This window comes from Triturus cristatus, chromosome 7 (genome assembly GCF_964204655.1).
Source record: "Triturus cristatus chromosome 7, aTriCri1.1, whole genome shotgun sequence".
Taxonomy (NCBI): domain Eukaryota; kingdom Metazoa; phylum Chordata; class Amphibia; order Caudata; family Salamandridae; genus Triturus; species Triturus cristatus.
Genome location: NC_140590.1, coordinates 761,153,162 through 761,180,625, shown reverse-complemented (window position 1 = coordinate 761,180,625; position 27,464 = coordinate 761,153,162). Strand labels below are relative to the sequence as shown.

Genomic DNA, 27,464 nt, shown 5'->3' with positions numbered 1-27,464 from the left:
GTCGGCCAGATGGCCTTAATAGGTTAAGCAAAAAGCAGCATGTGCAGGTAGTAATCCTTAATTGGCTCCACTGTTGCCTGTGGGGAAGAGAACGGCATGTCGTGAAACTAAAGATGCCGTGAATGAACCTGCATGGAAATAGAGGGTTCGTATAATTAAGCTTTAGCACGAAACAAATGAAGGCATTCTTGCGTTGGTTCTTATCATTTCTCAGTTTTTGCCTGTATGTAGTTTCTACTGGAACTTGTTTGCATAACAAGTGGCAGTGTGACTATTGCAAGGCTGCCCGGGGGGTTGCGCAGCAGCCCCCCTAACAGGGCGGCCGCCTTAGTGCCGCATGAAGGCACTGGGGGCAGCCGGTCTAGTCCCTGGGCTCAGCCAGGGAAGACGTCCGGCAAATGGATACATCCGGCGGAGGGGGGAGGGGGCATGGGAATTTAGGCTGTCCCCGCCCCTTCCTCGCCCTCTTGTCCCTCTCGTCTCGCCTTGGTTGTCTGGCGTCGGGATTTTCGTTGTGCGTCATGCATCGTCTCGTTCCTGCTGGGCTTTTCGCGGTGAGTTCCCCCGCTATATGGGTGCCACTCTGCCTGTTGTCGGCAATTCAAATGACACCCTTTGTTCCCTTGGGGCATGCCGCCCGGCAAGCTGCAGCCGTGCGTCGTTGTAGCTGGCGGCGGGTTGCGCGGTGGCTGTGAGGGGGCCTGTCGAAGTCATTGGGCAGTCTTACGTGGTACTACAAATGCCTTTTGCCATTAATGGTAATAAAGGTGCGGGGTGTCGCTTTCGTTCGGAGCATCGGAGAAAAAAGTTTCACGTTGTAGGTGCTATGCTCAGATTTGGGGTTGGAGACTGTGGAGACTTGCGTTGTTTGTGGTGTAACTTTGCCATCTATGGTAATTTTAGTGCAGACCCCAGTGGTTATCAAAACAAACCAACTTTGTTTCTTGCATTCGTGATTAGTGATGTGTAGGTGCGATCGACGCTTGTGTGCCATAGGAGGCAGTGTACTGCGAATCTTTAGTAATGGAGGCATCACTTTTTTTCGTTGAAATTTACTTCACTTGCATCTTCGTTCAGACAACGAATTACTTTCCCGGTTCAGCGCACGGCACGGAAGTCTCTCCTGTATGGGGGGTGGGGTAAGGGCTGCTCGCAGCTGGGGTATGGTATTCAGTACCCATTGGGTCTGCCCTGGTTACCACTTTAAACTTAAGGGAGTCCAAAATGGCTCGACTGGTGCGTGAGGCAAAACCCCAGGCAGCTCGGACCCTGCCCGCCTCACGCCGACTGCTCAGCTTGTCCACTATATGCAAGTGTGATCTATCCCTTTGCGAGCTCACACGAATCAGGCGGGATACTGCAGCCGATGGTAGCGGAAACTTGGTTGTGAGCTGAGAACGGGAGGCGGGCACTTAAGAGCAGGTCTCTCTAGGGCAGTACTCCTTGCCGTTGGAGGTTTCATGCTTCACGGTTGGGAGTGGTGGGATGTGTGCTTTGTCCCCAGCCAGGCCTTATGTGTCTCTATGCTATTATATTTTGGTTGCGGTGAAATGAGCGTCGGGTTGCTGGGCTCGGGTGAGCTAAACTCCTGCCCGCGCCCAGTGGTGGTTCACGATTTTTGGAACTGTTGGATGCTATTCTGCCAAATATTGTGCGGGAAACCAGGGTTCGAGCCTCACGTGCGCGTCCACATTCTGAGAGTCCGGGCAAAACCCTTTTCCCCGTGCCGGATTGTGTAATTTACATACGGAGCTTAGGATAGCGCTCCTAGTCCGTGTAATGTATATACGTTGGTGGGTAGTAACCTTGGGGAGGCTCGCCTAGGGGTAGCAGCGGTGCTCAACATCGCCAGTCGCTTGCCCCCCCCCCCACCACACGGAGCGGCACTGTTTTATTCTCGAGCGAGACGGGTGAGGCGAGAGTTAGTGGGGCAGGACAATGAGTGAGACCTACTTGTGTGTGGACTTTAGAGCCATCCTGATGCCCACTAATCACCTCGAGGGGGTTGAAGGATGTGAGTTGGGCACCTCATCTGTCAGACTACAACCCTCAGAGGAGATACATGGGATTATATGCAGGAGAGTTTTGTCTTGTTGAAATATTCATGTGTGACAGAGGGTAATTAAATGTTCTATCATTCAAATTCTATTATTATATAGGATATGCAACATATTACTGTATGATGCAATATCTGTTTTTCAAGGAAGTGGTCTGTCTATTACTGTGGTAATAGGACCGGGTACGGTGGCTCAGTGAACTATACCCCCCCACCTACAGGGGACGGGTGTCCGACCTCAGGGTCACAGGTTCAATTGCTCAGCCTTTCATCCATCTGAGGTTGAAATAAATGAGTACCTCTGAGTTGGGTAACTTGAATCATCTGTTATTGAGTGCCTAGTTACCTATTTGCTCAGCTTTTCATCCATAGGAGATCGATAAAATGAGTACCATGGAGTCGGGTAACAAGTACCATCTGTTATTTAGTGCCAAGTTACCTAATTGCTCAGCCTTTCATCCATCTGAGGTCGATAAAATGAGTACCATTGAGTTGGGTAACAGGAACCATCTGTTATTGAGTGCCAAGTTATCGTACTGCTCAGCCTTTCATCCACCTGCGGCGATAGAATGAGTTCCATTGAGTTGGGTAAGAAGAACCATCTATTATTTAGCGCTAAGTTAAGAACCATCTATTATTTAGCGCCAAGTTACCTACGGGTGAACACGCTCTCTTGTTGTTATGATTACTTGGGATTGGAGAGGTAGGGAGATTTGGTTAGGAAGTTCGAAACAGTTGAGAATAAGCCTGGATCTAGAAATAAGGGATCAGGATTTCCTCTTGAATTCTGCTGGCTCTGGATTGTACACAGGCGGGACTAGAACTACCTGCAGTTTTATAGGGCCTTCCTTCTCTGTCTGCTGGGGATTTTCCTCCTCAGCCGCTTGCGGTATTTTCGGCTTTTCTTTGTGCCGGGGGGCTGTTGGTGGTCCCGGGTTCCGCTTATAGCATTCATATGCCCAGAATCCTGTAAGCTTGTTGTTGGATAGTAGTAGGGGTCCGGTTTCGCGTCGAGTGCTCCCCCGGCGGCCCCCTGGGTCCCTGGGCTGCGAGAGCACATCCGGACTCGGACATGATCTCAGGCTGTCTGGTGCCCTGTCTCGGCAATATCAGGTTTGTTGCGGCCAAGTTGTCAGCTTTCTTTAGTATCCACAAGCCTCGTTTCTGCTTAATTTTCTTATGCAACGAACACCCATTGACGAAGTCTATAGTTCTGACGGGTAGGATTGAGGCCAGTGGTGTATTGGCCACCGGGTGTCACTGCCGCATTGTGTTTGTTCGGCCCATAACGTCCTATTGAATTATCGAGTCTCCACTATTTCCACGGGTGTGTTGCACATTGGTGACAAATGGTGCGATCGGCAGAGTTGGTTGTATTTTGGATGCTGATTTTATTTCCCTCCCTGGCATGAATTGAAGCCGTGTAGATGGCTGCAGCCTGCAGCTGTATTTGTGTTCATCAATCCCATTGTAAGAGCGTTTTTGGCCCGACACGATGTTCAGCAACCAGACATGTAGGCCCCTATCGGGTCTCCCGGGTTATTGTGGCCGGGGTCACGCATGTCAGGGCCAGCGGACTAGCTGAAATCGGGTGGTGTTCCAGATGCCAGGGCCGCCCAACCTAGGTGATGTGGACACCACCTACTCCTGCGCATTCATGGGTTGCCTAGTTTCTTGTCAGAGGGGTGAGTTAGGCATGCATGCGCAATTTTGAGTTGGTTTATTTGCTGCCACATAGCAACTACTTTCGGCATTGAACTGTCATGACTTTTCGCACGGGGCGTGTTCATGTGTGGCACGGCGTGCATTCACACACAAGGTGTCTCGGCCTGCAAAGCAAGGCACGTTTCCCGGTAGATGATCAGCTTTGTCCTAGGGGAGGCCTGGGTATTTTTGGCAGTTACCGACTGGGGGAACACTAGTCATCATTCTGGTGTTCCCAATTCCCCTAAGAACGATATGCTCCTACCATGCCCCCCCGGGGATGTTTTTCTTTGCGGGTGAAGTGTCTAAGGGTGCCTGGTCCCTCGGGAAGCCAAATGCGTTTCTCTTCTCAGTCTGCGGTTAATTCGATTATAATTTAGGGTGTTGAGGTTATGCCTGTCTTTTGGTTGCCAATCCCAAATTAATGCGATGTGGTGTGTGTTCCATATTGGGCAGGGTGCCAGTGCTGAGATCGTCAACCGTGTCCTCTGGGCAGCACAGCGGTATTAGACTGGCTGTGCAGCCCTCAGAGGTGAGGCGAGAGGTTTAATCTGCTCGGATCAGCACCTGCCTTGGGGGAATTTTGACATTAATGTGTCAGCTAAGATGTGGGCTCACACAATTTCAGCGTTTTAATTTCCAATGGGCCAAGAGGGGCGAGTTGTGGGGCAGCAAGATTCCTGCAACAGGGAGCGCCGCCAGGCGGCAAGGACTTGGAGAGTATCTGGGATTTGAAGGTCCCGCTGGGTGCCTGCCACCTGGCCACTGCATGTTGTTGATAGTGATCTCCAAGGGCTTAGGAGGGGTCATGACAAAAATCACCGGGACTGATTCACAGGCTGGTGCGGTGGTCCCGACCTCATTTCGTAGGATGCTCCCTGCCGGGTCTGTCTAATGTTCATCTATAAGGGTTTTAAATCAACAGCCTCTCTTCTCAGCCATACTGTGAGCAGTATGCAAGCGGTCTGTGGATCAGTAGGTTGGGGGGAGCACGTCCGTTCCGGGGGTTGTGACTGTGAGTCCTGGTGTGACGCTTTGAGTCCTAGTCCTGCTTGCTGCATGGTTGGTTGCGATGGATGAGGAGGCAGAACCCGGCAGCACACTTTGCTAAGCTATGTTCTGGCGAATTGTTTGACCTAAGGCCGAAGCGGGCGCTTCTAGAGCAGGGCCAGATTGATTAGGCCAGGCAGCATGACAAAGGTCTTTTCGCCACTGGCAGAATGGTGCAGACTGCTAAATAGTGCCATGGTGAGCAGTTGGTTGTGGGTTCATGCTCAACAGGAGTAAGGGAATTGCATTCTGTTCCATCAGGCTACGTGTACCATCGATAGCACGGGACTAGTGCTGCCAATGTCATCAAACCAGACACTGATTACTTGCGATGGTGCAACGGGCACTCAGCAGTAGAGTCAGCTGAGTGTCATCATACCCTGGTATACCGTCAGTGATAAACGTAAGGTTGTGGCTACACACGAACAGGCACGCTAGGGCAGCTGGGGCGGGAGTGTGCCAGTGCCAAGAGGGTGCGGGTTGCCTGGTTAGGGCTGATTGTTGGGAGGGAGCACTAATACGGATAGCGACATGAGCACATCTTGCATTCATAGAAGGCTAAATAGATACTTTTATGGCATGGTGCCAGTTGCTTCAGTTATGCGCATGTTCCTTGGCAGTGTCAGGAACATTCAGAATGCAGTGTTGGTGGTTAGCCTGTTGTCATGCTTTTCAGAGGTGTTTTAGCTCAGGCATGGCCAAGCATGGGTTAGAGGCCGGTGGTCTGCCCTGGGATGCGTGTTAACAGGCAGGTGAAGCAGCAGAACTTAGAGGGGCTTGGGTCTGACGTCTGGTTCAAGGGCAGAGCCTGGTAAGCGCACTTAGTAGCCCGTCCTTGAGTTCGACGAAACAGGTACCATTGATGTGAGTAACGGTAACGGGTAACGTCTCCCGTCCTCCAGCACTGGCTGGCAGCTATGCAGGTTGTGGAAGTGGCCTTCCAACGGGGGCGATTTGGTCCATATGATTGGGGGAAACTCCTGGGAAACATATTTGGGCTACAAAGTAGCAGGAGAACTATTGGCATTCCCAGTTTTCTAACACAGAGAGGTATTTATGCTTTGGTTCCCCCCTGGGTCACGCTGTCCTGTCGGCTCCCTGGTATGCTAGCAGAAGTTTGGGAGGGCAAGGCTTCACATAGGGTGGTGACTGTCGGAAGGCGATGGTCATACTCCGACTAGTGCTAGACTAAGATAACTGAGGAAAGAGGAAGTAGAGCGGGCTTGTCAACTCTTAACTCCACTCGTACTGGCACTTCCTGGCAGGAGTGGCCTGTCATAGGTATTGTTCTTCAGCCATGCAAAGTTAACATTGGACCAACGCCTATTTATAGGTCTCAGGTCATATCCGTCAAAATACACGGGAAGTTTTGAAAGAATGGGGGCACCTGTCTTGATGGGGCATGCTGGCTCCGGTCCTGTATGGGCTAAGCCTTGTTTTGGCTGGACCTAGGGAAGCCCGGTTATCAGCATGTTGTAAGTTAAAAGGCCTACCTTGGTGGGGGGCCCTGGTAGTGACGGTGGCCACTCCCAAGGCTGTGGAGGAGTTACAGGGCGATCCAGAGTCTGCAGATACCAAGGGGTACTTCATGCAGCAGCACAGCGTGGTGCTAAGCCAGGATACCCAGGGATGTCTAGCGTTGTCCCCTGGAAGAACTACGGCGCCCCGTTAGTCCTACGGGCGGTTGTGGGTCTGAGCAACCGGGGGCTGCCATAATACGCTCTGCCCACCTCTCACGGGGGGGCGTGAGTAAGCAAGTGGACTGGTGGTCCACTGATGGGAGGGGGGTGGCCCCTCCCAAGGTTTGGTATGCACCAATTGGCGACTGCCACGATGTAATTTAGGCTTATCAGACGGGCAGGCTGCATAGGGGTTGGCCTGCCCTGGGATCGGATCGCCCGTAAGATAACCCACCATGTTTGCATATTGGTTATGCTAATAAGCGTGCAGCAATATTTCTCCACTTACAAAAGTGTTGTGTGGTTTATTTATGTACTTACTATGTGTTATGTGACAACAGTTGCCGATATTGGCACTATGCTGAGATGCGTTTATCATTGGGGCAGTTGACATAAAAGAGAGACCAACTGTGAGCGAACAAAACTCGTACGCTCAAGTGGGTTACGTTTTTGAGCATGTAAACACATCGTAATTAGTTGTCTGTTATGCTGCTGAGAAAATGTTAGTGTTGTAAACAAGCGTAGCGAAGTCGCTATAAGTGCATATAGTTGTAACATATTTGCACCATGAACAACTGTGATGGTGGTATACGTTTTGCTCAAGACCATTAGCATAGAAAGTGGACTACATCGCGAGTGTAAGTGCTGGCATGTTAGTGTTACCTTATTGTTCTGCAGGGAATACATGTGTGTAATGTATTACTAAGCCTTGGGGGTAGGAGCTTGTGACCACATTGGATAGTGTTGCAATATGTCGACACTGGGTTGCATTCTAGGGTAATAAAGCTTAAAGATGCCAAAGGGTTGTAGAAGGAGGCTTTTAACATAAGGGTGCCGCACAAGGTGATGAAGCGTCTACTGTAGTATCAGGGAACTATTATAGGTGCATGAAGATGCATACATATATGTTCTTGTGTCTAATGGAGATAACAAGTGTTTGCGATAGATATCAAAGCATTGTCTTGAGTTCACATGGAAAATTGCATGTGACCAGAAATGATAGTGTGTTTTAAAATACATTGTTCATTGCAAAGGCAACTGTGTACACAGCGTTACCGTTACAATCTCCCCCAGTGCCCGCGCTCTACTAACTTAAATTAAATACATTTAGAAAAACAGCGATCTCGGAGTGGCAGGCAAGCAGTGTTATGGGAGGGGTGAGGGGGTTGGGAGAGACACGGGGAGATTAAGTGTGAAGTGGTATTTTAAATGAAAAGGAAAAAAACAAACCTCTTAGCGTAAATGAGAACCAACATGAGCTGTAGAAAGCATGTAGTTTTTATTTCTATACAGGCTCACAGCTGTTATTCTGTAGCATGCTATCTCCAGAGGGAGAGGATGTGGCGGAGTGGTCAGAGCTGCTGACTCTGGAGCTGGGGACCAGTGTTCTAGCCTCGGCTCAACATTCTGTGATTCATAGCAAATCACTTTATCTCCTGCCCGGGATCTAGTAATATAAATTAAAAAAAACAATATCAGAGATCTCGAAAAGCCGGTCAAGCAGTAGTGTGGGTGTGGAGAGACGGCACAGGGAGATTAAGTGTAAAGCTGTATGTTAAATTAAAAGAAAAAAACAAGCAGACCTCGGAGAGGTGGTTGCGGTGGCCAAGAAGTGAGGGGTGAAGGAGGAAGAGCTAGCAAATATGAAGAGCAGCTGTTTTTAATTACGAGGAGAGGCAGCAAGCGTGGGCACGAGTGAGTTTCTGAGCCTAAACAAAAAAAGTGCTCAGATAGTAATAAACAACATGACGAGTAATACCACATGTAAGCGGGGCAGTCCTCATGGAAGGTTACAGAAGGAAAAAAGGAGGGACTAGTGACCATATTATCCAATGAAAAGCAGCCATTTACAAAGGACCGTTAAAGGAGCAAATTAGAAAGATGGGTGTTGCTTAATGGAATGTCCTGAATACAGCATGTCTCAAAGAGACAGTCCAATTGCTTCCTAGGCAAGACCTAAAAACTGATTGTCTCTCTTGTAAATTGTCCTTGCTTTACTTAGAGCTGCTTTATGCTTAATGTATTACTTGATTTTGAGCTATTAGACTGATTCTTTTGTGTCTGCTGCTTGCCGTGCTAGCATGTCTTTCAATTTTCCTAAGGTTCGTATTGTTCTGTTTCATTAGGAAAACTTTATGATAGTTTCCAGTTAGCCACAGAAGCTGCACTGTTCCAGGCTTTTCAGTGCTCGATTTTCCTTATTTTGAAAGAAAATGCTTTTTACCATTATATGGAAGTACAGAGTCCATTCTGACTACATTGCTCCTCTTCCTCTTTACGGCTTTCAGGAATTTAGTGGGCTCACAATCAGTAAACTCAGCACAGATAAAGTAAGAGTTAAAAACTAGTTAGAAATTGAGCTACCTCTTGTGGGGTGTCTTTCAATATAATCAATACTGTCATAGAATTGATGTGTGGTAGATGAGTAGGTTGCCAGTATTTCCTCTGTCCCAGTAGGGCAAAGAGTCAAATGCACAGGTAAAGATAAATCATTAAAGAATCCATTAAAGAAGCTGGTTGTGAATGTTGGTACAGTGGACAAAGGTTAACAATCACTGCCTTTCCACAGACTGGTAATATGACAGGTGCAAAAATTTAAGGTATTGCACTTACCTCCTCGTCTCTGCGCGAAAGTGACTCCTGCCACCACCAAAACAGCCTGCCACACAGCCCAGCTCCACGTGCTAGCAAGCTGGGGATGTTGATGCAATACTTAATGATTGGGGTCAGCCGTTTTACTTGGCAGCTGATGTAACTATCAATCCTGGCTGTGGGAGTCTCTAGAGAGTTAGAGCGGTCTAGGGCTGTTAAGGAAAACACTCCCTAGTCCGATGGGTGATTATTGTCTATTCCTGTATAACCTACCTCGACCCACTACGGGTCCCCCTCTACTGCACCCCAGCACACTCCCTGGCTCCCCAAGAAATAAGAGGGGACCTACGGGGCGCTACTAGGCAGACAGGTGACTTAGACAAGCAAACCGAGAAGGAGAGGTGGACGAAAGCAAGAACATCAAAGCCTTCAGGGGGGTGCCACGGGCCATGCGCACCAAGAGACTGTGTTGTTGACTTGGTCCCAGTTGACTGTGGTCAGACCATAGTCAGGTCTCGAGGTCACGCCCAGACCCCGAGATGAGGGTCGATGGTTCGTGAGCCGTTAGACTACGCTGGGTCCTGTTGGAGCTAGTGGATTCAGTGCAGCAGTGCATCGGAGCTCAGGTGTGCATGACAAAGTGCAGTCCCCTGAGAAGCTACTCACCTGTAGGCAGGCACGAAGACAGCACTGTGCATTACTAGCAGTCTATATACCCTTGCAGTCCTTAAAAAACACATGCTTGATTTGCTCCAGGGGAGGAGGCTACTATTATACTGGGTGATTTTAATGATATCATGGTGGCTGAGGTGGACTTCACTGGTTCTCGGGGGACGTGCTGGAAGAGGGTTGATGGAATGGGTTGGGTTTGTGCAATGCCTGGCTGGTCAGGAATGCACAGGCTCTTCAATATACTCATTTGCCATAACACAGAAAAAAGGCACCCAACGAATTTAAGGAAGGTCTAGTTTGTGCCTTGGAGAAAATACTAGGTTTTCTGTGAAACCCTAACCCACCAGGGTTACCCCTTGGTGGCATGCTTCATCATAGGGTCCTTCCCGTTCCGCTGTGGAATAGGGTGTGCTGCGACCTACGGGTTACGCGGGAGCACTTTTAATGACTATGAGAGACAAGATGGTCTGTGAGGAAGGATTGGGGCCAACAAAGATCTGAACAAAGGGAAGTTGGACTACCCTGGTATGTTGTGGGCTACTAGAAAGCTGCTACGCAGGGGCCTTGGAGAGGGAGAGTCACAAGCAACAAACAGACCAGTCATCATTTCAACAGCCATCAGTCGGAATTTGACTGGGCCTATCTTAGACAGCTCCCCCTTATGGATGCGCTCCAATGTTGGTTGGCATCAGCTAGAAGAGTATATGAATAGGGGGATAAGTCGGGAAAGCTGCTGTATTGGTTAGCGATGAGAGATGTGGCTGCCCGTCTGATCCCCCACTTTACAGATTCAAAAGGGAGGTGTATCTCCGCTGCATCGGATATTGCGTCCACCATTGCGGACCATTACTGCTCCTTCTCCACCACACAGGAGTGCTCACTCTGCTAATTTTGGATCTTCCTTTACTGAGGCTAAAGGCCATGGATCGACTGGATCTCGAACAACCCCTTACACTGGCAGAGTTAGAGACAGCCTTGAACCCAGGTAGGACTATCGAACCAGATGGTTACTCAATCGAATACTACTGTAGATGTCATTCCTTGATGCAGAACCTCTCGGATATATACTGTAAAGCAATTGACATGTGTTGCTTCACGTCTGAGCTAGACTTAGTGACTGTCATGGTATTCACAAGCCAGGCTGGCCACCAAACTACTGTGCTTCTTATCGCCCGATTTCCCTTATGAATGGCGAGATCAAACTCTATGCTTATGTGGCAAATAGACTTCTCTGTGTGCTAACACACCTGGTCAATTCAGGCCAATGCAGCTTTATCCCATATCGCAGCAGCCAACACTGCATACGTAGAGTAATATGGCTCGTGCATGCCTGCACCACCCGAGAGTGTCCAGTGTCCTGCTACGTATTGATTGAAAAGACGTGTTTGATTCCCTGGGCTGAACCTTCCTGGAGGGGGGTGCTGCTAATTATGGGATTGGGCCCCAAATTCATGTTTTACAGCCAGGTCCTCTATAAACATACATAAGCCCACGTCTAGTTAAATGGTACTCTTCCCCACTGTTCAAAGTTCGCAGAGACACCATGCAGGGTTGCCCACTGTCGCCTCTTTTATTTGCCTTGGATATAGAGCACCTGGTGGTGTGATTTTGCTGTGATCTGCAGTTATAGGTATTAGACTTCAGAGCTGCGATGGAGGACAGGACCGCCCTCAATGCAGATGATGCCCTTATGATCCTTTCCCAAACCTCTCTCAAGGGACCTCGCCCAATTCAAACACCGGCTCTCTACGGAGAGGCATCTGACCTCCAAGTTCATTAGTCCAGATCTCTGCTGATTCTGTTAATGGGCGACAGTCGGGAAGTAAACTGGCAACCACGGTCGCCAATCTGCAAACTCTGCTTTCAATATCTTGTAATTCGTATTACAGTGGAACCCATTCTTGGAGGTTGAACCTGGAACCGCTAATGCTCATGTTATGGAGTGACCACAATAAATGGTCTAAACTTGAACTTGGTATTTTACACAGGGTCGCCCTCCTCAAGGTGGTTTTCCCATGGCTCCTGTACATGCTTCAGAATTTTCTACTGATTATCCCCCAGAGCTGGTTTCAGGACCTCCTTGCCTAAGTCCGATCAAACTTGTGATGGCATCTGCCCCATATAGCCTTTGGCAAACGTGTCAAGCTGAGATATTGTGGTGGGATGGGCATGGCCGATATGCCCCTTTACTACTGGGTGGCTCAAATCCTTGTGGTTAATCATTGGATGCACAGAAGATGGTGCAACCCTGCTTTCCACCCAAAGGTGGTGCTGTTAGGTGAAGGTTTAACTGATCTGAGTACCTCCCACCTTGTTGCTATCCTTACCAATTCTCCTCGCCTCACCTCCTATCCTCAATCCCCTGTGTCACTCACTATTTGCCCCAATAACGGGAGTGATGACCACCCTACCAACTCTAACAGCCAGGTAGGATGGGATACTCGTCCAGTCCAGGTCTTGTGAGAGCGCGAAAGAGCGCGAACAGCAGCAACAAGCGGAGCAGAGTGGAGCTGCGGGGAGCTAGGAACCACGGACTGCGAATTGAGAACCGCGAACCGCTGCAGGGAGCCGCGTGGATCTGCGAGGAACTGCCGGGAGCCGCAAGGAGCCGCTGGGAGCTGCGGGGAGCCGCGTTGAGCTAAGTGATACCGCGGGGAGCTGAGTGGAGCGGAGTGGTGCCGCGGGGGCTGCAGGAGAACTGAGTGGCACCAGTTGGTTGGGTGCAGCCTGTGGAGCTCCACTGTGCCCTGCTCCTGCTCTTGTGCACCTCCTGCTCCAGAGTGCACGTGCTCTCTGCTCCACACCACCCTAGGTGGCGCCAGTTGGTTGGGAGCAGACTGTGGAGCTACAGTGTGCCCTGCTCCTGCTCTTGTGCCGTAAGGAACTGCCGGGAGCCACGGGGAGCCGCGTGGTGCTGAGTAGTGCTGAGTAGTGCTGAGTGGTGCCGCGGGGAACCGAGTGGTGCCACGGGGGCTGCGGGAGAACTGAGTGACACCAGTTGGTTGGGTGCAGCCCGTGGAGCTCCAGTGCGCCCTGCTCTTGTGCGTGTGCTCTCTGCTCCACACCACCCTGTGCCCACTGTGAAACACCACAGGAGAGAGGATTGAACAGCCTCGGATCCGGAGCTGCAGTACGCAAGGAAGCACTATCAGCGTTACAGCATCAGCCGGGAGGACTGCATGTAAGTCATTGTCCCCCGTCAGATTGCTTTCCTGTACTTTAGCCCTAAATATGTATTTGAGCAGCAGCAGGGCGGAAGATAATTTTGTGCAGAGGAGGAGTCTGGGAAAGATTGGTGAATAGTGATTATAAAACTACACCAAAATGGGTAAACCGACCAGCGCTGGAAATGGCACAGGTATCAGATCAAAGCCATTGACAAGGGGCCAAACGCGGCTGGAATCTACCGCCATGGTGCAACCACCAACTTCAAACTTAAATTCAACCAATAAGACAATTTGTAAATATTTTACGTCAGCAACGTTAATATTGCCAACAGCGTCAACGCCAGCAACGCCTGGACAAAAACCATTAGGGAAAAGCATGTCCTACAGTAGTGCATTAGTACATTCAACACCACATACCAACAATGGCCCGAGTCATGCAACAGGAAGTCTGGACAGTGTGACACGGCCACCCTATGGGAATAGTGTTGAAATGGAGAAAGACGGGCTAGAGCTGGGAGATTCAGACGTTTTTGAAATAGCAACACGGTCTGAGTGCCAGGGAACACAGGAGAAAAGGCACGAAGATTCAGATCTTCTTTCGCTTCAGGAAAAAGACTAGGCCATACCAGGGCAAGGGCAAGTACACCAGGAAATATTGGAAATCTCATCGGTATTGGAACACACGGAAGTGCAGAGAGGGAGGCAAGAGGAATTAAGCCAGGGAAAATTGGAAGTCTTGGAAATTTCGTCAACATTGGAGTAATTAAATAGAGACAGCCAAAAAATGTGTGCAGAGGTTACAACAAATTTACAGGCAGAGGGAGATGACAATCAGCATGATTTGTCTCTGTTCCCGGGGCAGTCACGGAGCTCATAGGTAATTCATCAGTAATTGATAGCTTTGTACTTGATCGAAACTTACTCTTGTTGCAGTAGGAACAGAGAGAGAATAGTCTCTCGAGAGACCAGAATTTGCTCCACTCCACCACTGAAACAAAGTGCACACTCCACAATGGATGTTACAACCAAAACTCCCTGCTATCCTCAATAAATTCTACACTAGCAACGACCATCAATGCGCTCACATGGCAAACACAAAAATTGGAATCTCAAATGGACACTATACAGGCACTTGCAATAGCCATGATTAACATCGAAGCTAAAATTAACATCTTAGATGAAAAGTTGGAATTAATGAGGTTGCAGCCGCCTGCTAGGTGCTCATGCCTTCCAATTGTGGAGAAGCTTAGCACTCTACCCGAAGTACTAACGTCCATTATTATAGAACTAAAGCAAAGACAACAGGAAACTATAGCTCGGAGCCACCAAAGAATATCCGAAGGAACTCCAAAAGACGGCATACAAAATGGCAGGAACAGTCCTGCAGGTGCAATAATTCCCCCTGATGAGTCACAAACTGTAATAGTATTGAGTAGTGTAAACTATCCCGAGGGGAAAACCTGCACAGTAGAAACCAATTCGATGTTGACAAACACACAAGTCAGTAAACCGATTTTGTGATCGGACATAACTCCACTAGCTCTGAAGTCGCCATCAGTATCCCGTCAAAGTACATCCTCTCATGAGGAATTCGCAAACGATGAGAATGTGCATTGCAATGCCGGTGGGGCCAATAATCTAGAGCATCCTATAGAACCGTGCAAAACTCTTTCAAGAAGGGCAAAGAAACATCTGAAAAAACAGGCCAAAAACTTAAAACAACAAAGAAAGGCAAAGGATTTACAATTGGGCGTCAGAACTTGCCGGCGCTCGAATCAAAAAAATACCTGCTACAAAGGCTCCATTACAAAAGAATCTGGATTCACAGAATCTTTTTCCAATTTTCCAAAGGGAAAGCCAGGTGAAACATCAATCCATACTAAAAACAACTATATCCCAAACAATTATGAATAGACCAGCCAACAAAATGGAAGAGCAGTCACAGCATAAACCAGAAGTGACTCCACAATTGGACAGTACTGGCAGTCTGCCTAAAGAATTGCATCAAGAAAGCCATAGGAAAGTCCGGCAGACGACTTTGGATAGAGAAATGCTAGTACCCATACCACTGAACAATAGTGAGTTTCAGGGGCTCCAAGATATTAACAACGATCATCGAGTAACTCCAACAAACACACGATGTTCGGCCATACATTCTCTTGTGGCCAGTCAAACAGTTTAAGGGCATAAGGAGGAGGAGAATAACATCATAATCTTTACACCTGAATATACATCACAGGGAAGTTTGGACACATTAAATAGGTCCAACATCTTACAAATCTTCCACCATATCCCAAAGCTCTCCTCTATCACCACTGAAGACCTCATTCAAGTACAATTCAAAATCTTTGATAACAATACAACTAGAGAGTCAACAATACTAAAATGGATCAAAGGCTCTATTGTACAAAAAAATTATGAAAGAAAGAGATTGGTTCGTAAAGTGGGGGATTAATGTTCACATCTCAGAAGAGGAGAAATACCCATTTATGCTAAAAAGAGGATTTCATCCAAATTCAGCACAGTGCCTATGAAAGTCCATCTTAAAAGGGACAAATTATGCTCCTCGCACAACAGCATTTCCCAACATAAAAATATTTTTTTTGTCCAAGTCCATCCAAACAAGGTGTACGTGCTCCTAGCACACAAGGAAACAGCTGCCTGAACAATAAATCAGGCACTTGTTGAAAGTAATCTCATGGAATGTTTACGGGCTAAAAACTACACTACATAATAAGGAAGCATTCGAATTCTTGCAGTCTGGGGATCTATTGTCTGCAAGAAACTTGGTTGCTTGTCCGAGTGGCTATACCAGGCTTCATGGAATTCCAGCAGCCGGCAAAAAAGCATAACATATTTGGAAGACCCACTGGGGGCCTATCAATATATACGCGAATGAGTAGCAACATAAAAATAAAACCTCTATTAAACACAGACATGGTTCAGGCCGCCCTATTGAAAGGATTGCAATTAAACGAATGCCCAATAAAGATCTTTCTTTTGAATATTTACTTTAATAGTAAAGAGGCTCCCAGACACAGTGATATGAGGGCACTAGTGGCCACCCTTGAGGAAATACTGAGCAGTCAACCAAATTGTGGGATTGTAATGACAGGGGATTTCAACACGCAAAATCTTGGAATGAAATCAGATGAAGTATTGCCTATGGATAAGGCTGGAATGTTGATGAATAAATTCTTAAATACATACAGACTAAAATCAACGCAAAAGTGCGACGGCCTTAAACCAGCCTTTAACAAAGACACACAGGGGTTAACTAAATCAATGATTGTTTATATTTTTACGTGCAGTAGCCTGTATGGGCAAGTGACAGAATTCCAAAAGCTTTCCATCCCGACCAGTGACCATGTCCCACTGGCCATAAATATCACCTTATACATGGCCCGTCTCCCGATTATCACCTCTGTGGGAGAAACCAGCGGGGTAGAAATGTATGCTTTGCCAAGGAGATTAAAGTGGACTAAAATAGATACAGCAGCCCTAAGAAGGTGGAAAGCAATTGGCCCGGAACTGCCGAATAATTTATGGCAGGTAATATTCACGAGAATTGGATTAAATTGGTGACTGAGGTATACCAACTTCTAAAAGGCAAAGAACACTCTCCAATCTCTGTAGAAAGGTATTGTCGCCAATTTCAACCACGGTGCAAAAAAGTGGAGCAATGTAAGAGGTCACTCAGAATAGCCACACGTATCCATAAGTGAAAATACGAAACATATCAAAACCAACTCCAAGCAAAGAAAATTCATAGGAAGAACGTGTGGGACTGTAAAAGAAAACATCAAGAATCAGAGTGGCTGCATGTTTTTGCCCTGCTAAACCCAAATAGACAGGCTGAATGTTGGTCATATGTTAACAAGCCTTCTGGGCATGGCCAAGACAGGTGTAATGTGGTTGCCAGTGATACATGGATAAGATATGTAACAACATTATATTGTTGCGCACAAAATCCAACATTATCACACAACCAAGGGCTCTTTACCACTACTGTCCTGCCTGAAACCTCACTAGTATCCAAAGAAGACAAACCTGGACCGCAGGCGGTAGGGAAACCATTAAACACGGAGGGAACATCAGAAGCCTCGGTCGTAGGGAATCGCGTGACAACAATCTTAAAAAAACATTAGAAAGGATGGGGCACCAGGCCCTAACTAACTACAAGGACAACTATTTAAAGAACATTGCGATTTGTGGGGGAACCATACTCACGCTGCTCTACCAGCACTGACTGGCTAATTCAATGACTCCAGAGACTAGGAAAGGCTCTTTATTGCAACATATCCATAAAAAGGGCAATACCGGAGACCCTTCGAACTATAGGTTGATTGCCCTTTTAGACATTGAGGCGAAAGGATATGCTAGCCTCCTCCTACAAGACCTGCAGACCTGGGCCAATGAAAATGAAATTCTACCAAGTTGCCAAAATGGCTTCAGGCCAGGAGCATCTATAACGGATAATATTCTATCCCTTGCTTATATGATAGAACAGACTACGCAGAAAAAGCCACCACTCTTTGCATGTTTCGTGGACTATTCTGCGGCCTTTGATTTAGTGAATCGGAGTCTGCTGTGGCGGAAATTACAAGGTTGGGGGATACCAGAGACTCTTTTGAAGGCAATAATTAGCCTTTACACTGGAACCTGAGTACGGGTGAAAACTTCGATGAATAAAGCTACCAAAAAGATTCCAACAGACCGTGATTTAAAACAAGGCTGTGGATTGGCACCTTTGCTTTTTAATTTATATACGGCAGACTTTGCTAAAACCATTCTTAATGCAAATCTTTTAACCCTGCAAATTGGCTCAAATAGACTATTTTTAATGCAGTATGCAGATGATATGGTGCTATTAGATCACATAAAAGTAGGCATGCAAAGATTATTGGATGCACTAAACCTTTACAATAACAAGAATGACCTAAGAGCAAATGCAGGAAAGACAAAGGTAGTTGTATTTGGAAAGTATGCCAACAAACTTAGACAATATTGGAGGCTGGGCAACTTGAAGATAACAGTGACCAAATACAACTACCTGGGGGTGTGGCTGATGAGCAATGGGAAGTCAACATCTCACCTCGCTTCAGTCGAAACAAAGGCTAAGGCAGTGACGTTCGCCTTGTGCAAGCTGAATTCTAAACTAAGCAGCCCGACAGCAAAATCAATCAGAAAGGTTATAAGGGCCAAGCTGCTTCCCTCAATTACATATGGCCAGCTAGCATTTCCAGCGGACTTTGTTAATATCTTGGAGCATATAAACTGCCGAGCCTTTAAGCGAATCTTCCAAATTCCTGCTCATACACGAAATGCCCTGGTGCGACTGGAATTTGGGTTGAATAAACAAAGCTATGAGCACTAGGCAATGTTCGTGCGGTTCTATCCAGGGGTATGTGCAACCCCTCCACATACAATGAAGTCAACCCTGAAAATAATCTTTATGAAAGACAATAACGCATGGAGTAAAGACCTGAAAACTGCCTGCACTAAATTACATCTTGACATGATCAAATTGAAGGATTTTACTTATCAGCCTGGCATTTTAAAATCTATATTAAAAAAAAAAGTCAGATCATTATCTAAGGAAGAAGGCATGAAGGAATTGAATTGTTCCAAAAGTAACATTGGGATACTTGCAGGCTCTTATGAAGATCGGCTAAGGCAGCCATATCTCGATGCTGCGTTAAATAATATCATTTTAAAGCAAATGTTGATAGTGAGGCTTATGGCCTTGCCGATAAAAGATATTAACATGCGCTGGAAATCCTTAGAGGCGATCACCACTTGCAGATTATGTCATCAGCATGAGGAATCCGTGATTCAGTTGGTCTGCATATGCCATTGCTTGATACATGCACGTCGCACCTTACTGAGGCCATTGTTTTTAAAATATGGGACGCGTACTTGCAATGATGCTATGAAACTTTTTTTTAGCCTGGAGATCCCGATGGAACTGGCTAGGTTCGCCAAATTTTCACACAAAGTTAAAGAACGTTTAAGTAATGCACATTGCACTTTAGAACTTCAGGATTGCTAATTGGGTATGCCTAGACTCTGATTTGCATGTTATCACTTGATTTATGTATTCTGCATTGTTATTGAAACTTCTGTTCCAAAATAGGTCTGCCTTCAATACCTTTTTATCTGGAAATTTTAAATGCATTTGCCCGATTCGTGAAGTTTGCACACAGGGGAAAGTCCCTTGGCTTTTTTCTTTTTTTTTTTTAAATGTACGTACCTTTTCTTTTCTTTCCCTTTTTTTCTCGTTTCACAATTGATCTATGGGTTTTAGTGTCTTTATTATTTATGACCTGCATTCCAGGATTTGTTTTAGCGGATGCAGTACATCAAATTTGTAAAGCAGTAAATAATGGTAACTGTAGTAAGCAAATATTGAGGATATTTTATAGGAAACTTTTTAACAATTTTTGTTAATTGATACAATAAAAATTTCGACTCTACTCCTCCCTTAGGTCCTGGATCATCCAATCTCAGGGCCCGGAACCTTTTTGATGTCTCCTATACGCTGGCCAATAACAGACACTCACCCACACTCTCACTACATGCTTCATCACCCTCTACTCCTCCTAATTCCACTCCGCCTCTCCCTATTCCCACTCCAAGCTCTGATTCCTATCTTGAGTATGACCCTATGTCCCTATGTAACTGTGCCAATGGTCCTATCCAACCCTCTACTAACTACCACAGCTGAACCCGTCCTACTTGCGTAGGCTACTCATGCGAATAAGTGCTTAAACAATCATGGCCTTGAAAAGAAGATTGAGGACCTCAAGCATGATATCTCTGTAGTCAAAGAGTTGGGGCAAAGCATTCTGCAGTTCTCCTTGATGATGGAGAAGCGTTGGATCTCACTCCCGCGCAGAGGAATTATATCTACACATCACAGAAGCTGTACTCAACCAAAGACCTTACTGCCTTTTGCTCCTATCTAAGCTCCAGCTGGAGCCTGAGGCCTCTACCTAACCACCACTCTCTGCCTCACAGACCCGTACCTCAGCTATCTGATAAAGATATTCTCGCCCTGCTAGGGACCTACACTGACTCAATTACGGTCTCCAACCCAACTCTACTCTCAACATCCCCTCAATCAAGCAGACCCTGACAGGGAACCGAGTCTTAAACTCAGAAAGGTGAAAATAGAGAACCTACTTCACATAAACATCTCTACTCAAGAAGTGGTCACTCCCAACATGCACATCAACTCGATGCTACTCAACTGTAGATCAGCTGTGAAACATGCAGCTGATATTTCTGATCTCATCATTGTGCATAACTTGGACCTTCTGATCATCACTGAAACATGGCTCAATGATACTTCCTCCCCAATTCTTGACATCTTAATCCCCCCCGACTACTCCATTCTCAGAAGTGATCGACAGAATAAAACAGGAGGGGGCATTGCCTGCATTTATCGCTCCAACCTCACAGTATAACAATCCTCATGTACTGACTTATCCTCCTATGAACAGCTAGTCTCTGAAATCTGGAACAAAGGCAAGAAGATTAGTGTGCTGCACTCGATCTATCACCCTCCTGGTGACAATCTAGTCTTCATAGAGCAAATCATGTAGGTCATTAGCACAAGCTCTGATCAACTCTGCCACATATTCCTCGGAGATTTCAACCTTCATTAGAATGCCACAAATGATCCAATGGACTGTTCCTTTAAGACTTTACTCACTGATCTCAATTTCCCGCAGCTCTGTAAGGGCCCTACTCACATTAAAGGCACCACTCTCTACCTCATCATTGCCAAAGACACCTGCATACAAATAGGAGAAATCCTACCTTGTGACTGGTCTGATCATTTTCAAATTCCCTTCCTCATCTTAGACAAGGGACTGGGTCGACAGGGTCAGCCCCTTAAAGCGAAACAAATGACTCGCAATATGAGAGACCACAACATCAAAATGATAACTTCAATCACAAAACATAGACTACAGCCCCCCCCCTAATTTAACCAACCTTGACGATCTTTCTGACCACTACATTCACACTTTCTCTAACATTCTTGACTCTATTGCTCCGAAACAGCTCAAAAGGATTCCAGTCAAACTTTCTAAACCATGGTTTAATGGTACACTAAGGGGCTGATTCCGATCTCGGTCGGAAGGGCACCGAATCTGGTTCGGCCGGAAAAACTACGAGCCGTACGCGTGTTTTCCGGCCGACTCGTACAGCTGTACGATCGAGCAAGTACGATGCGAGCTACATGAAATTCACCGACCGAGTCGTTTCCGGGTCCGAACAGCTCGGTACGTCCCGGTCGGAAGCTAACCGTGGCGTGCAATGGATGCGATTTACAACCGAGCCAGTACGATGCACTTGTTGGACAGCCTGTATGAGCCGGAGTCGGACTTTGGGGGTCCGCGTCAGACCCCCTGACACCCGCAGCCCTACGACTCGGACACAGGGGGAGACCTATGAGTCTCCCCAACACAGGCATGTACGGTGCGGGTGGCACCGACCCGTACCCACTGTAGGGGGCGCACTTGTTCGAGACGTACGCATTCAGTCAATGGGAGCCCATGTACACGTCGTGCGACCGGCTCCCATTGACTTCTATGGGAGTCCGACCGAACCGAGTCCGACAGCATACGTACGCATCATACTCGCTCGGTCGGACTGTAGGGTTCCGGCTCGGTCGGATAACACTCCGGATCCGACTCGGTCGGAGTGCTTTCCGACCCGGATCGGAATCGGCCCCTAAATGTTCAACGGCGCACTCTAAGACTCAGAGAGACTCTGGAAAAACTCGCCTTCCACCACATATCTCTCTCAACTGAGGAAAGTGAGAAGCGATTACAACAAACACATACGCTTGGCGAAAACTGAACACTTTAGAATTCAACTGGATGGAGCCAAAAATAGACCAAAAAAACTCTTTGAAATCATTAAGGAATAATCTAACCAATCTTCTAACCAGAACTCTACTACGTTATCTCTGCTCCCTAGTGGTGATGATTTTACAGCTCACTTCGCTGAAAAAACAAGGAAAATAGAGCTGGAGCTATTACTTACCACCCCAACTTTGTTATCCAAGATACTGCCCGCAGGATCAGGGGAGGTGGCAGAATCCACGACAATATACTCGCCTTTGAGCAGCTCTCTCAAAAACAATGCCTCTTGGAGCAGTTTTCTCCTACCAGACTGCACTGAGATACTTCGCAACATGGCATCCATCAAATCCTCCAACCACTTTGGTGATCCTCTACCCACCAAGCTCTATAAAGATTTAATCTCAGCCTTTCTCCTTCTTTGGTCCAGGATCATTCATGAATCCCTCTTACAGGGAAAGATTCCGGACTGCCTAAAAGTTGGGGAAGTTACTCCCATTCCTAAGAAGCCCAACGTGGACCTATCAGATCCAAACAACTTTCGACCTTTCACCAGCAGTATGACTCTAGCTAAATTGCTTGAAAAATGCATACATTAGCAGCTCTGCCAACATATTGAGAAATGTCAACTCCTGGATACTCATCAGTCAGGATTCAGTGCAGGGCACAGCACTGAAACTAACTCACATTGTTGATGACGCCGTGAGAGCCCTTCACCAAAATGTCCCTTGTCTTCTGATCCTTCTAGACCGGTCCTCAGCCTTTGATACCATCAAACATGAAAACCTGATTGATCTCCTACAACATAGAATGGGATTTTCGGGCCCAGTCCTAAACTGGTTCATCTCCTTCCTTCACAACCGCACGCAAAGGATCAAATTTAATCATGCCCTTGGTTCCAGTACCCCTGTCCTGAATGGAGTCCCCCAAGGTTCTACACTCTCGCCAACTCTCTTCAACCTCTTTATGAAGCCTCTTGTGGTCATTCTGAACAGAGCGAACATTCAATACCACATGTATGCGGATGACACGCAATTGTACCTGAAGATCTCCTCACAAGAGGACAGAAAAACTTTAAATGCTGCACTTGCCCCAACTCAACAAAGGTTAGCTCAGAACCATCTCCGACTAAATACTCTCAAAATTGAATTTCTTTTGATCACCCCACCTAATCACTCATCTCCTACACTTGACTGGATTAAACACCTAACTGCTCTGAACTGCACACCTCACGTTGTACACTCTGCCAAATCTTTAGGTATCACCTTGGATAAACACCTAAACATGCAAGCACATATCAGTGCTACTACTGGGGGAGCCAATTTCCAACTCAACACATTGAATAAAATCAAACCATTCCCCCCCCCCCCCCCCCCCCCCCCGAAGATCTCAGACCAGCGGTTCAATCCCTGATTATCCCTAGATTGGAATATGGGCTGGTGACCCTCGCAGGTCTTCCCAAAGTTAGCTTGGCCCCACTCAGAGCTACCTTGAACGCATCGGCCAGACTTTTAACGGGCTCGAGGACATTTGATAACATTTCACCCGACCTTTTGCAACTGAATTGGTTATCTATTGAAGCTAGAATCCGGCTCAAGATAGCTTGTCTGACTCATACACCAAAATACCCCATATTACCTAGCAAATAAGCTTGAGCTATCGGGCTCCAGCCGGAAACTCAGAAGTACGTCCTCCCTTCTCTTGAAACCTCCAAGATTCAAAAAGAAAAGATCGTACAACCACGCGTTCACTGGTCTTGCTCCGAGAATCTGGAACTCCTTTCTACCTGAGATCAGATCCAATCCTTCTACTACTTCCTTTAAAAAAAAACGGTCAAAAGACCATTAATGAACGAATGTTAACGCTTTGATCATGCTTGTGAGTTTTGTTAATAACCAAAATCTTGAAGTATTTTCATTGACGTTCTATTATATGTTTTACCTTCTTTAGGTCTGGCCTAGGCAGCGCGCATGCGCTGCCCTAGGAGGGCCTTTAGCCATCGGTCTGCTCATTTTGAAGCACACTTGTGCTTGTGGCGGCATCCACCTTGCGGGAGCGAGCAGCGGCGTGCATGCTAATTGGCCGCTGCTCGCTCCTGCAAGGCAGATGCCGCCAATAGCATGAGTGTGCTTGAAAACAGCTGCTGCTTGTTTCAGCATTAGTTATTCACAGTCATTAAGCACAGCGCGGGCCGCATCGGGTAATTAGCGTGATCGGTTTCACTTTCACGGACGCGACGATTTTTTTCCCGGTTGTTTAATGTCAGTGAATTCCTTAACTACCGCCTCAAAACTTGTAAGTAGTGTGCCTCCTCCTAGTCTTCCCTAGAGTCCTTGTTATTTTAATGTGGCTTTTCAGTAGAGAAGGACAAAAATAACTTACCGTGGTGTGTCCAGAGATAACATTATAAATAACTTCCATGAATCATTTCTTTCCCGAATACAAAAAAAACGTCACTGCCATAATGTTTGTTTTTGATATTAAAAGTGGCGGATAAGGAGGCTGGTGAAGTTACGGTCTGCCTTGGAGGGGCTACAGATGCGGACGATTTGACTCTGTGTTTTTAAAGCCTGCGCATGCGTGAGCGCTGGCGAGAAACTTCTCTTCCCCTCTCCGGTCAGCAGGTCACTGACTTGGCCTCTCTGTGATCTGGGGAGCCCAGCATTTGGTAGTGCACGTCAGTAGGGGGCAGCATGCCTATAGTCTTGTAGTGTGTTTAGTAGGGGTGTCTCCGAGAGGGTGAAATGCTATTCTTCCATGGCCTAGTTTAGTCACCGCAGCGTACCGTGCTGCGCAAATGCTGGGGGCCAACCTCCTTTGGGGCACATGCTGCTACAGAGTGCGTGTGACATTTGTACTGGTGAGAATCGTTCACCTTGGCTTCTGTATGGCAACGAGTGCCACAGGTGAGATCTCCTTCAGTGCAAGCTTCTTATAAGATTTTATAAAACCACTCTCTATATAGAATCATAGTGTGAAGGCGCAGAACTGCATTTACTCGTTTAGTCATTAGTGTAACTGTAACCCACTTCTGCCATATTTTTAGGTCTCGCCTGAGCCAGCGCTGTAGCGCTGCTCTGGCGAGAGCTATAGAAAACGGGGATTTGGAAGTCCAAACGAGTGCTTTTCAGGCCCCCAACTACAGTGCATGTGCGCACAATTTGGCAGCCTGCACGTGCACTTTCGCGGGCGCTTTGATGTTCTCAGTGAGCCGCGCGGCCACTGAGAACATCAAAGCGCCCGCGAAAGTGCACACCATTTGCCACCCCCTCCCTTATCCCACTTCCTGCTTGTTTGCATTGTCTGCCTTTCTCTTTTTTTACACAGTTGTGCGTTTCTATTGAAGGACGCAGTAATTTCAGTTTGCTTATTCTGTCCTGTGGTTCCCACACATTCGATTGTTCCTTAGTTCCTTAACCATGTGCACTGGATATTAAGCTCTTTCTTATTGTATTAAGCTGCATTTCTGCATGCTTCACCTATGCTGTAAGCCTAGCGGCATTCCCCTCCCCCGCCGGCTGGTACAAGTGTGCATGCGCGATACAATATCTCATACGATGGTGGTCATGGCATCCGTCTTTTACTAGCTTGCTCACATTGGAGTTTGCCATGACTTGCCCATTGAATAGTGTGCATTCAGTCACTATGCAGCCATAGGAGGCGCCAACTGCTGCCCTGACATAAATACCTTCCTTTCTACACCCTTCGATTCAGATCCACTGAAGTCCAAGAGGACCCCTTCTGTCAGGGTTCCCCGCAAATTCATCCTCTAATCTTTCTGAGAGAAAAATAAGAGAGTTATAGTTACTAGTCTAGGAGGCAGACTTCTTAAAAGGCCAGAGTGTATCCTCCATACACCAGGCAGGCGTCTCTCGGCTGCACAGGTTGGTCTTCCTTACATCTCTTATTATTATTCATTCTACTTGTTTTTTCCTGTGAAGGTTTTTAACAGAAAGTAGAGAGTTCTAGAACATGGGAGTCTCTTATACTGACCAGGGATGGCTGTCCAACCTCTTTCACAGCACTCTGGGATTATTCAAAGATGGGGGCCTGGAGCAAAATGTAAAAACACCTCTCCTCTGACTCGAGCACGGCCTACTCAGGCCTGGTATCTTCCCTCCAAGACTTAAACAAGCATTTGCAATGCAATAGGTCTCGCATTTACGTGAGTTTGAGCTATCGACATTGCAAATACCAATGCCTTTTATTTTTGTTTTCGTTTTAAAAACATAAATAAAAGGCATTGTCATTTACAATTCCAATAGCTTAAACTCGTTTAACTGCGAGACCTATTGCATTGCAAATGCTTGTTTTGCTCTTGGTAACATTGTGCACGTGGAGATGCTTCTGCAGCTTGGCTGCTGAGGTATGAAAACTGAGAAGATCTTGTTTAGCCAAAACTGTTTACATATTTGCTGTTCGAAGGCCATCCTTTCTGTTCCCATGATTTCTGATGGGGACCTGCTAGCTCTTACTGTTACAAAACAGACATGTAACCAAACTCGGCACTTGTGTATCTTAAAGTATGAATTTGTGTCTTGCTCTCTATATATTGGCATGCACCACTAACTGTTGCTAGGGGAAACTCTGGCAATTTAAACCTCTGATTCACAGGTTATTAAATGGATGCTTATTTTGTAAATAAATGTCATGTTTGCACAATTTCCACTTGGGTTTGGTGTAATCTGTCCTTCTGCACCAATGTGTGTATGAGTTCAATTGAACTTCATAGTTTGTCCACATTTTTGGCAGCGTTCTTCTTTCTTTTAATGAATAAAGTTTTTTTTTTGCAACGTTTAATGAGTTGATTAGGTTTTTTTTTACAAAGGCATTTCCTTGGAAACATGAACTCATTAATGACTTATTTGGAAACATGAACTCATTAATGACTTATATTCACCACGAATTGTGCACACTGTGTATTTCCTAAATCCCCAACAGTATTGTAGCAAGGATTCCATGAGCCCTGGTGCAAGCAAAAAAGAAGGCCTCTTTGACTGCTGTTAGGGTAATAAACTATCACAAGTATCAGGTGTGCATGGCCCCTCTACGCTCTGGGCCCCGGTGCACTGCACCTGCTGTGCCAAAGTTAGCTACGCACCTGATCCCCAATGCATTTCGGGCTATATAATGCTGAGCTCTTCGTCAGGGACCCGGTGGTCAGTGCGGCACACCGACCACTTAAAAGTGAAAGTCCTCAGATTAAAGGAAACAGACACCGCACAAAAAGAAGTAAAAGGCTCAGTGCTGTGAAAATAATGTATAACTGAATCTTTTGCAAACAAACCCTTCCAGGCTCGTTTGGCATGTCAGCAGATTTTCCTTGATAATAGGGCAAAGATTTATGTAACCCCCATCATACAAATTATGGTGTAAGCCGTAAGGCTCGCAAACGACACAGGCCAATTCAGCAACCTAAACATTTTAACTTGATATTGCCATCACCTTTTCAGGATGACTTATGTTTTTTCAACATGTGCCCTCTTGTTTGCCTAAAGCCATTCCTTGTATATTAGCCATCTTCAAACTAATTTATGGCTTGCTCCACAGTACTCCAGTCCCAAGTTGCCCCCGGTCAGTTTTAAATAGTAGGTATAGATGTGGTTTTCTCTCTGCATTCATTACTGTACTTCTGAGCACTTTTGAATGTAAAATGAAACACTATAAATTG

General features: G+C 46.6%; 1 protein-coding gene across 1 annotated transcript in view; it reads left to right on the top strand.

Annotated features, from left to right (window-relative positions):
• Positions 1-507: 507 nt before the first annotated feature.
• AFMID (arylformamidase) overlaps positions 508-27,464 on the top strand; it is a 359,393-nt gene continuing 332,436 nt past the window's right edge. Inside the window, exon 1 of the mRNA XM_085617482.1 lies at positions 508-554. Within this exon, the coding sequence (XP_085473608.1) occupies positions 522-554 (33 nt within the window). The 5' untranslated portion in view covers positions 508-521. The remainder of the gene's footprint in view (positions 555-27,464) is intronic.